Source organism: Nicotiana tomentosiformis, chromosome 8 (assembly GCF_000390325.3).
Source record: "Nicotiana tomentosiformis chromosome 8, ASM39032v3, whole genome shotgun sequence".
Classification (NCBI taxonomy): Eukaryota; Viridiplantae; Streptophyta; class Magnoliopsida; order Solanales; family Solanaceae; genus Nicotiana; species Nicotiana tomentosiformis.
Genome location: NC_090819.1, coordinates 72,449,135 through 72,460,034, shown reverse-complemented (window position 1 = coordinate 72,460,034; position 10,900 = coordinate 72,449,135). Strand labels below are relative to the sequence as shown.

The 10,900-nt window shown below is 46.9% G+C and overlaps 1 protein-coding gene across 1 annotated transcript; it reads right to left on the bottom strand.

Annotated features, from left to right (window-relative positions):
- Nucleotides 1–533: 533 nt before the first annotated feature.
- Nucleotides 534–10,262, bottom strand: LOC138897667 (uncharacterized). Its single transcript, XM_070183665.1, has 8 exons — nucleotides 10,111–10,262; nucleotides 8,554–8,951; nucleotides 8,112–8,442; nucleotides 7,767–8,001; nucleotides 6,052–6,321; nucleotides 1,773–1,874; nucleotides 1,080–1,460; nucleotides 534–566 (listed from the first exon to the last, which is right to left on the bottom strand). The coding sequence occupies exons 1-8, from the start codon at nucleotides 10,260–10,262 to the stop codon at nucleotides 534–536; spliced, it is 1,902 nt and encodes a 633-aa protein (XP_070039766.1).
- Nucleotides 10,263–10,900: the final 638 nt, after the last annotated feature.

Here is a 10,900-nt window from a genome sequence, read left to right as displayed (position 1 = left end):
TGGCTCGCTTCTGCGAGCTCGCTCCTGCGGCACGCGAGCCGCACCTGCGCCCTTCATCGCTACTGAGGTCGCTCATCTGCGCCCACCGCGTCCGCATATGCGATTGCTGGGTTGCCTATGCTTGGCCACATCTGCCGCTGCTGGCTCGCTTCTGCGGCAGGCCCTCCGCAGGTGCGATTGCACCAGAAGCTGGAAGCTTCAGCTGATCACCCAAGGCTAAACGACTTTCGCGCATCGTCTGAATGGCATCCGGGGCCCCCGAGGCCCCGTCCAAACATACAAACATGTTTGTAACCGTAAAACGGACTCGCGCGTAGCCTCGGAATTTGGAAAACAATATTAAAACTAAGAATCGCAACCCAAAACCAATAGGATCCACTTATGAACTTCAAATTCATCCAACTTACTCCGAACGCGCCGATTCATGCTTAAACTACTCAGAATGGAACCAAATTTTGCATGCAAGCCTTAAATCACCATATGGAACTATTCTCAGGCTTGGAATCACAAACAGACCTCGATAACATCAAAACCTACTCCAAACCAAATTCAAAGAACTTTTTAACCTTCAATAAGCCAACTTTTAACATTAAGCGCTGAAACTCTCCTGGGTCAACCAATACCCAATCCTAACATACGCCCAAGTCCCAAATTATCATACGAACCTATTGGAACCGTCAAATCCAGGTTCCAAGGTCGTTTATTCAAAATGTTGATCGAAGTTAAACTTAGCCCTTTAAAGCCAAACTAAGGAACCAAATGTTCCGATTTCAATCCGAACCCTTCCAAATCCTGAACTAACCATCCCCGCAAGTCATAAAACAGAAAAAGCACATACGGGAGTCTTATTTAGGGGAACGGGGATCTAGAAGGCAAAACGACCGGTCGGGTCATTACATTCTCCACCTCTTAAACAAACGTTCGTCCTCGAACGGGTCTAGAATCATACCTGGAGTGCTGAATAGGTGTGGATATCTGCTCCACATGTCCTCCTCGACCTCCCAAGTCTTCTCCTCAACTGGTTGGCCCCTCCATTGAACTTTTACCGCAGAAATATTCTTGGACCTCAGCTGGCGAACCTGACTGTCGATAATGGCAACTGGCTCCTCCTCATAACCCAGGCTCTCCTTTAGCTGAATTGTGATGTAGTCTAACATATGCGACCCATCGGCATGATACCTCCGAAGCATGGACACGTGGAAAATCGGATGAACTCCCGATAGACTGGGAGTAAAAGCAAGCTCATAAGCAGCCTCTCTAACTCGTCTCAACGCCTCAAATGGACCTATAAACCTTGGGCTCAACTTGCCCTTTCTCCCGAACCTCATGATTCCCTTCATCGGCGAGACCTTCAAGAGAACTTTCTTGCCCACCATAAATGATAAATCACTTGCCTTCTGATATGCGTAACTCTTCTGTCTGGACTGTGCTGTGTGAAGTCGCTCCTCAATCAACTTTACCTTTTCCAAGGCATCCTTTACCAAATCAGTACTATATAACTTAGCCTTGCCGGGCTCAAACCATCCGATGGGCGAACGATATCGCCAACCATATAAAGCCTCCAATGGAGCCATCTCGATGTTTGACTAATAAATGTTGTTGTAAGCAAACTCGGCCAAAGGCAAGAATTGATCCTTTCGCCCTCCGAAGTCAATCACACATGCTCTGAGAATATCCTCCAAGATTTGAATTGTCCGCTCCGACCTCCCGTCAGTCTACGAATGTAAGGCTGGGCTGAGCTCTACCCGGGTCTCCAACTTACTCTATACTACCATCCAGAAATGCAAAGTAAACTGAGGGCCTCTATCTGAAATAATGGAGACAGGAACACCGTTCAATCGAAAAATCTCCTGAATGTAAATCTGAGTCAACCTCTATGAAGAATACATGGCAACAACTGTAATGAAATGTGCCGACTTGGTCAACCTATCAATAATGACCCAAACTGCATCAAACTTCTGCAAGGTCCGCGGCAACCCAACTACGAAGTCCATAGTAATGCGCTCCCATTTCCACTTAGGCATAGTCATTTACTGAAGTAGGCCACATGGTCTCTGATGCTCATACTTAACCTGTTGGTAATTTAGGCACCTCGCTACATACTCAACTATGTCCTTCTTCATCCACCGCTACCAATAATGCTACCTCAGGTCGCGATACATCTTCATAGCACCTGGGTGAATAGAATACCGAGAAGTGTGTGCCTCCTCTAGAATCTTTTACCTTAATGCATCAACACTAGGGACACATATGCGACCCTGGAGTCACAGAACACCATCCTCCCTGATTGTAACCTCTTTGGCACCACCCTGTAGTACCGTCTCTCTGAGTACCAATAAGTGCAGATCATCAAACTGACGAGCCTTGATCTGCTCGAATAGTAAAAACTGGGCGACAATATATGCAAGAACTCGGTTGGGCTCTGAAATATCCAACCTCACAAGTATGTTAGCCAAGGACTGAATGTCCAAATCTAGTGGCCTCTCCTTTACTGAAATGAATACCAATTTGCTCATACTCTCCACCTTTCTACTCAAGGCATCCGCAACTACATTAGCCTTGCCCGGATGATAAAGGATGTTAATATCAAAACCTTTTAGTAACTCAAGCCACCTACGCTGCCTCAAATTGAGATTCCTCTGCAATGATCGCTGTATGCCTCCAGATCTTGAAAGCATGAACAATCGCGGCCAACTCCAAATTGTGTATAGGGTAATTCTTCTCGTGGGGCTTTAACTGACGTGAAGCATATGTAATAACACGGCCCTCCTACATCAATACACAACCCAAACCAACGCATAAAGCATCACAATACGCAGTATACATCGCTGAACCGGAAGGCAACACTAACACTGGTGCTGAAGTCAATGCGGTCTTGAGCCTTTGAAAGCTCGCCTAACAATCATCGGACCATCGGAACAGAGCACCCTTCTGGGTCAATCTAGTCAAAGGTGTTTCAATAGATTAGAAGGCCTCCACAAACCGATGATAATAACCTGCTAATCCCAGGAAGCTCCTGATCTCAGTTGCTGTGGTAGGACGAGGACAACTCTGAACTGCCTCGATCTTTTTGGGATCTACCTTAATACCCTCGCCTGATACTACATGTCCCAAGAATGCCACAGAATCTAACCAGAACTCACACTTAAAGAACGTAGCATATAGCTTCGGTTCCCGCAAGGTCTGAAGTACCACTCTCAAATGATGCTTGTGCTCCTCTATGCTACGTGAGTAGATCAAAATGCCATCATTGAAGATGATGACAAACGAATCAATATATGGCCTGAACACCCGATCCATCAAATCCATAAATGCTATCGGGGCATTAGTCAAACCAAAGGACATCAGTAGAAACTCATAATGGCCATATCTAGTCCAAAAGGCCGTCTTCTGAACATCCGAATCCCGAATCTTCAACTGATGGTACTACGATCTCAAGTCTATCTTGGAGAACACCCTAGCACCCTGCAATTGATTAAACAAATCATCAACACGCGATAATGGGTACTTGTACTTAATGGTAACATTTTTCAACTGGCGGTAATCAATGCACATCCGCATAGCCCGATCTTTCTTCTTCACTTATAACACTTGTGCACCCCAACGCGATAGACTTGGTCTGATGAAACCCTTTGCTAGCAACTCCTCAAGTTGTTCCTTCAACTCTTTCGGAGCCATGCGGTACGATGGAATAGAGATAGGCTGGGTACTTGGAGCCAAATCAATACAGAAATTGATATTGCGATCTGGTGGCATGCCTGCAAGATAAGAAGAAAACACATCGAAAAACTCCCGAACTACGGGAACTGAATCAATCGTCGGAGTCTTTGTAGTAGTATCTCAAACATAAGCTAGATAAGCCAAGTATCCCTTCTCGACCATGTGTCGAGCCTTCAGAAAAGAGATAACCCGACTTGATGTAATGACAGACGAACTCTTACACTCCAATCTAGGCAACTCTGGCATTGCCAAGGTAACAGTCTTGGCATGGAAATCAAGGATGGCGTGATATGGAGACAACCAGCCCATGCCCGGGATGACCTCAAAGTCGGTCATATCGAGCAACATAAGATCCGCTCTGGTCTCATAACCACAGAAAGTAACAATGCAGGACCGATAGGTCGGATCCACAACTACAAAATTACCCACTGGTATGGACACATAAACATGAGTACTCAAGGACTCATGAGCAACTCCCATGAAATGAGCAAACAGAGATGAAACATATGAATGTGTAGACCCCGGATCAAATAGTACCGAAGCATACCTACCACAGACAAAAATAATACTTGTCATCATGGCATCTGAGGCTACTGCATCAAGTCTGGCTGGGAAGGCATAGAATCTGGCTGGAGCACCTCCTGGCTGGCCTCCACTTCTAGGACGGCCCCTACTTACCTGCCCTCTACCTCTGGGCGACCGGACAGCTGGTAGGGAAGCTGGTACCGTAATCATAGGCTGATGACCCTGCTGCACTGCCTTGCCCTGAAGCCTGGGGCAGAATCTCCGCACATGACTAAGGTCCCCGCACTCGAAACAACCTCTCGGTACGGTGTACTGCTGACCTGAAGTATGACACTGATGGCCTGAATACCCACTGGAGGAACCCTGAATAGCTGGTGGGCGCTAGGAACTCTCTGGCATGGCGCTGAAATAAGGTCGCACTGGAGCACCCCGGGGAGGCGGCGGTGCTGGATATGTGGGCCTGCTAGACTGACCCCTCACGAACTGACCTCTACCCCCAGCGGGGGCACCACTGAACTCTCGGGAATATAAAAACTGCTTATACCTCATTGCCTGCTCTCGGCTTAGCTTACAGAAACCCTCGATCCTCCGAGCTATCTCCACAACTAGCCCGTAAGAAGTCCCCTTTTCCACCTCTCGAGCCATGGTGGCCTAGATACCAGAGTGCAAACCGGCAAAAAAACCTCCGCACTCTCTCTGAATCGGTAGGAAGTATCATAAGTGCATGGCAAGAGAACTCAGAGAATCTCGCCTCATAGTTGGTCACCGAGATCTTGCCCTACTGAAACTGCTTGAACTAAAACCGCAACTCTTCCCTCCGAGAGGGTGGAATATATCTGTCCAAGAAGAGGTGTGTGAACTAATCCCAAGTCATGCGATCCCATATCTGTCCATACCTGGCCCTCCGCAGGTGCGATTGCACTAGAAGCTGGAAGCTTCATCTGATCACCCAAGGCCAAACGATTTTCAAACATCGTCTGAATGGTATCCGGGGCCCCCAAGGCCCCGTTCAAACATACAAACAAGTTTGTGACCATAAAACGGACTCGCTCGCACCCTCGGAATGCGGAAAACATCATTCAAATTAAGAATCGCAACCCAAAACCAATAGGATCAAATTCATCCAACTTACTCCGAACGCGTCGATTCATACTTAAACTACTCGGAATGGCACAAAATTTTGCATGCAAGCCTTAAATCACCATATGGAACTATTCCTAGACTCGGAATCACAAACGGACCTCGATAACATCAAAACCTACTCCAAACCAAATTCAAAGAATGTTTTAACCTTCAATAAGCCAACTTTTAACATTAAGCACTAAAACTCTCCCGGGTCATCCAAAACCCAATCCGAACATACGCCCAAGTCCAAAATTGTCATACAAACCTATTGGAACCGTCAAATCCAGGTTCCGAGGTCGTTTATTCAAAATATTGACCCGAGTAAAACTTAGCACATTAAAGCCAAACTAAGGAACCAAATGTTCCGATTTTAACCCGAACCCTTCCAAATCCCGTACTAACCATCCCCGCAAGTCATAAAAACAGAAAAAACACATACGAGGAGTCTTCTTTAGGGGAACGGGGATCTAGAAGGCAAAACAACTGGTCAGGTCGTTACATTCTCCACCTCTTAAACAAACGCTCGTCCTCGAACGGGTCTAGAATCATACCTGGAGTGCTGAATAGGTGTGGATATCTGCTCCATATGTCCTCCTCGACCTCCCAAGTCTTCTCCTCAACTGGTTGGCCCCTCCATTGAACTTTTACCGCAGAAATATTCTTGGACCTCAGCTGGCGAACCTGACTGTCGATAATGGCAACTGGCTCCTCCTCATAACCCAGGCTTTCCTCTAGCTGAACCGTGTTGTAGTCTAACACATGCGACCCGTCGGCATGATACCTCCGAAGCATGGACTCGTGGAAAATCGGATGAACTACCGATAGACTGGAAGGCAAAGCAAGCTCATAAGCAGCCTCTCCAACTCGTCTCAATGCATCAAATGGACCTATAAACCTTGGGCTAAACTTGCCCTTTTTGCCGAACCTCATGATTCCCCTCATCGGCGAGACCTTCAAGAGAACTTTCTTGCCTGTCAGTTTGCGAATGTAAGGCTGTGTTGAGCTCTACCCGGATCTCCAACGCACTCTATACTACCCTCCATAAATGCAAAGTAAACTGAGGGCCTCTATTTGATATAATGGAGACAAGAACAACGTTCAACCAAAAAATCTCCTGAATGTAAATCTGAGCCAACCTATCTGAAGAATACATGGTAACAACTGGAATGAAATGTGCCGACTTGGTCAACCTGTCAACAATGACCCAAACTACATCAAACTTCCGCAAGGTCCGCGGCAACACAACTACGAAGTCCATAGTAATGCGCTCCCATTTCCACTCAGGTATAGTCATTTGCTGAAGTAGGCCACATGGCCTCTGCTGCTCATACTTAACCTGCTGGTAATTTAGGCACCTCGCTACATACTCAACTATGTCCTTCTTCATCCGCCGCCACCAATAATGCTACCTCAAATCGCGATACATCTTCGTAGCACCTGGGTGAATAGAATACCGAGAAGTGTGTGCGTCCTCTAGAATATTTTACCTTAATGCATCAACACTAGGGACACATAGGCGACCCTGGAGTCACAGAACACCATCCTCCCCGATGGTAACCTCTTTAGCACCACCTTGTAGTACCGTCTTTCTGAGAACCAATAAGTGTGGATCATCAAACTGATGAGCCTTGATCTGCTCGAATAGTGAAGACTGGGCGACAATGCATGCAAGAACTCGATTGGGCTCTGAAATATCCAACCTCACAAGTCGGTTAGCCAAAGACTGAATGTCCAAAGCTAATGGCCTCTCCTCTACTGAAATGAATGCCAAACTGCCCATACTCTCCACCTTTCTACTCAAGGCATCTGCAACTACATTAGCCTTGCCCCGATGATAAAGGAGGTTAATATCATAATCTTTTAAGTAACTCAAGCCACCTACGCTGCCTCAAATTGATATTCCTCTGATTGAACAAATGATGCAAGTTGCAATGATCGTTGTAAACCTCATAGGACACCCCATAAAGATAATGCCTCGCGATCTTGAGAGCATGAACAATCGCGGCCAACTCCAAATCGTGTAGATGGTAATTCTTCTCGTGGGGATTTAACTGGCGTGAAGCATATGCAATAACACAGCCCTCCTACATCAATACACAACCCAAACCAATGCGTGAAGCATCACAATACGCAGTATACATCCCTGAACCTGAAGGCAACACTAACACTGGTGTTGAAGTCAATGCGGTCTTAAGCCTTTGAAAGCTCACCTAACAATCATCGGACCATCGGAATAGAGCACTCTTATGGGTCAATCTAGTCAAACGTGCTACAATAGATTAGAAGCCCTCCACAAATCGACGATAATAACCTGCTAACCTCAGGAAGCTCCTGATCTCAGTCGCCGTGGTAGGATAAGGACAACTCTAAACTTCCTCGATATTCTTGCGATCTACCTTAATACCCTCGCCTAATACTACATATCCCAAGAATGCCACAAAATCTAACCAGAACTCACACTTAGAGAACATAGCATATAGCTTTGGTTCCCGCAAGGTCTGAAGCACCACTCTCAAATGCTGCTTGTGCTCATCCATGCTACGTGAGTAGATCAAAATATCATCAATGAAGACAATGACAAACGAATCAATATATGGCCTAACACCCGGTCCATCAAATCCATAAACGCCACTGGGGCATTAGTCAAACAGAAGGACATCGGTAAAAACTCGTAATGGCCATATCTAGTCCGAAAGGCCATCTTCGGAACATCCGAATCCCGAATCTTCAACTGATGGTACCCCGGTCTCAAGTAAATCTTGGAGAACACCCTAGCACCCTGCAATTGGTTAAACAAATCATCAACACGCGACAACGGGTACTTGTTCTTAATGGTAACTTTTTTCAGCTGGTAGTAATCAATGCACATCTGCATATTCCCATCTTTCTTTTTCACAAATAACATCGGTGCACCCCAAGGCGATAGACTTGGTCTGACGAAACCCTTTGCTAAAAACTCCTCAAGTTGTTCCTTCAACTCTTTCGGAGCCATGCGGTATGATGGAATAGAGATGGGATAGGTACCTGGAGCCATATGAATATAGAAATTGATATTGCGATCTGGTGGCATGCCTGCAGGATCAGAAGGAAACACATCGGAGAACTCCCGGACTACGGGCACTGAATCAATCGTCGGAGTCTCTATAGTAGTATCTCGAACATAAGCTAGATAAGCCAAACAACCCTTCTCGACCATGTGTCGATCCTTCAGAATAGAGATAACCCGACTAGATGTAATGACAGACGAACCCATCCACTCCAATCTAGGCAACTCTGGCATCGCCAAGGTAACAATCTTGGCATGGAAATCAAGGATGTCGTGATATGGAGACAACCGGTCTATGCCCAGGATGACCTCAAAGTCGGTCATATCGAGCAATGTAAAATCCACTCTGGTCTCATAACCATAGAAAGTAACAATGCAGGACTGATAGGTCGGATCCACAACTACAGAATTGCCCACTGGTGTGGACACATAAACAGGAGTACTCAAGGACTCATGAGCAACTCCCATGAAATGAGCAAACAGAGATGAAACATATGAATATGTAGACCCTAGATCAAATAGTACTGAAGCATCCCTACCGCAGACAGAAATAATACTTGTCATCATGGAATCTGAGGCTACTGCATCGGGTCTGGCTGGGAAGGCATAGAATCTGGCTGGAGCACATCCTGGATGGCCTCCACCTCTAGGACGGCCCCTACTTACCTGCCCTCTGCCTCTGGGTGGCCGGGCGGCTGGTAGGGAAGCTGGTACTGTAATCATAGGTTGATAACCCTGCTGCACTGCCTTGCCCTGAAGCCTGGGGAAAAATCTCCGCACATGACTAAGGTCCCCGCACTTGAAACAACCTCTCGGTATGGTGGACTGCTGACCTAAAGTCTGACCCTGATAGCCTGAATACCCACTGGAGGAACCCTAAATAGCTGGTGGGCGGTAGGAACTCTCTGGCATGGCGCTGAAATAAGGTCACATTGGAGCACCCCAAGGAGGCGGTGGCACTGGATATGTGGGCTCAGGAACTGACCCCTGCCCCCAGCCGGGGCACCACTGAACTCTCAAGAATATCAAAACCGCTTATCCCTCATTGCGTGATCTCGGCTTAGCTGACGGACACCCTCGATCCTCCGAGCTATCTCCACAACTAGCCCGTAAGAAGTCCCATCTCCATCTCTCAAGCCATGATGGCCTGGATACCAGAGTGCAAACTGGCAACAAACCTTCACACTCTCTCTACATCGGTAGGAAGTATCATAAGTGCATGGCGCGAGAACTCAGAGAATCTCGCCTCATAGTCAGTCAATGACATATGGCCCTGCTGAAGCTACTCGAACTGAAACCGCAACTCTTCCCTCTGAGAGGGTGGATTATATCTGTCCAAGAAGAGGTGTGTGAATTGATCCCAAGTCATGGGAGGAGAACTTGCTGGTTTGCCAAGAAGATAGGGCCGCCACCATCTACGGGCAAAGCCCTCTAGCTGAAAGGTGGTAAAGTCCACCCCGTGGGACTCCAATATCCTCATGTTATGCAGTCTGTGCCTCCACAAATCAATAAAATCCTAGGAGTCCACATGTCACTCACCCCCAATGACAGGAGGATGAAGCCTGGTCAATCTGTCCAAAAGCTTCTACGAATCGCCGACCGTAGCTGGTCTGGGCTCAGGTATAGCTGCTGCTACTGGCTGATCTCTGCCAACGAGTAGTATGCCCGGGGTCTGATATATGGCAGCTGCTTACCTTGGAGCCTGAGCGATAGCGGTGTGTCCTGCCCCTCCAGCTTGAGATGTGGCTGGGTCTGCTAGAAATAAACCAGCCTGAGTCATAGAATCCATGAATCGCAGCAAACGACCCATGACCTCCTGGAATCCTGGCGCAGACATGTAATCCATCGGGGCTGGCTCTGCTGCAGGCACCTCACCCTGCTCCTAAATAATAGGATCCCCTACTGGATCCACTGTGGGCATGATTGGAACAACTCTAGGATGCCCTCGTCCTCTACCACGAGCTGGAGCCCTCCCTCGACCTTTAGCAAAAGAGGGAGCAGCTCCTCCATAATCGGGTACATCTGCCGCGCGTGTTCTCACCATCTGTGAGAGAATAAGAGAATGATACTTAGCACAACATCAACTGAATGATAGGAGATGAAGAAAAGAGTAGTTTCCTAACACCCTATAGCCTCTCGAAGATAAGTACGGGTGTCTCCGCACCGATCCGCAAGATTCTGTTAGGCTTGTTCATAACTTGTGAGACCTATGTGAACCTAGTGCTTTGATACCATGTTGTCAAGACCCAATTTCTCCTATAGGCCGTGATGGCGCCCAACGTCGCCGCTAGGAAAGCAACGATGAACTAACTACGTGATTACCCCTTTTGAATAAGTTTCCAAGTAATTAAATTCTAATTTATAAGAGATTTAAGAAGTCGTAAGTTTAATAAATAAAACGAAAGTAACTGAGTGCAATCATAGATATATAAATACTCAAAAAACCATAAAGTCTACTACAATGTGTGCCAAGATCTGGTGTCA

Bases quoted from the DNA above. Each gene is read 5' to 3' on its own strand.
- LOC138897667 (XM_070183665.1), bottom strand. From the start codon at position 10,262: ATGGATTACATGTCTGCGCCAGGATTCCAGGAGGTCATGGGTCGTTTG. The intron at 6,322-7,766 runs GTAGATCGCAAG...GTTCTCTTGAAG, and splicing joins TATTAGGCGAGGGTATTAAG to GTCTCGCCGATGAGGGGAAT. The intron at 1,461-1,772 runs GTAGTATAGAGT...GCCTTGGAAAAG, and splicing joins TTACTTTGCATTTCTGGATG to GTAAAGTTGATTGAGGAGCG.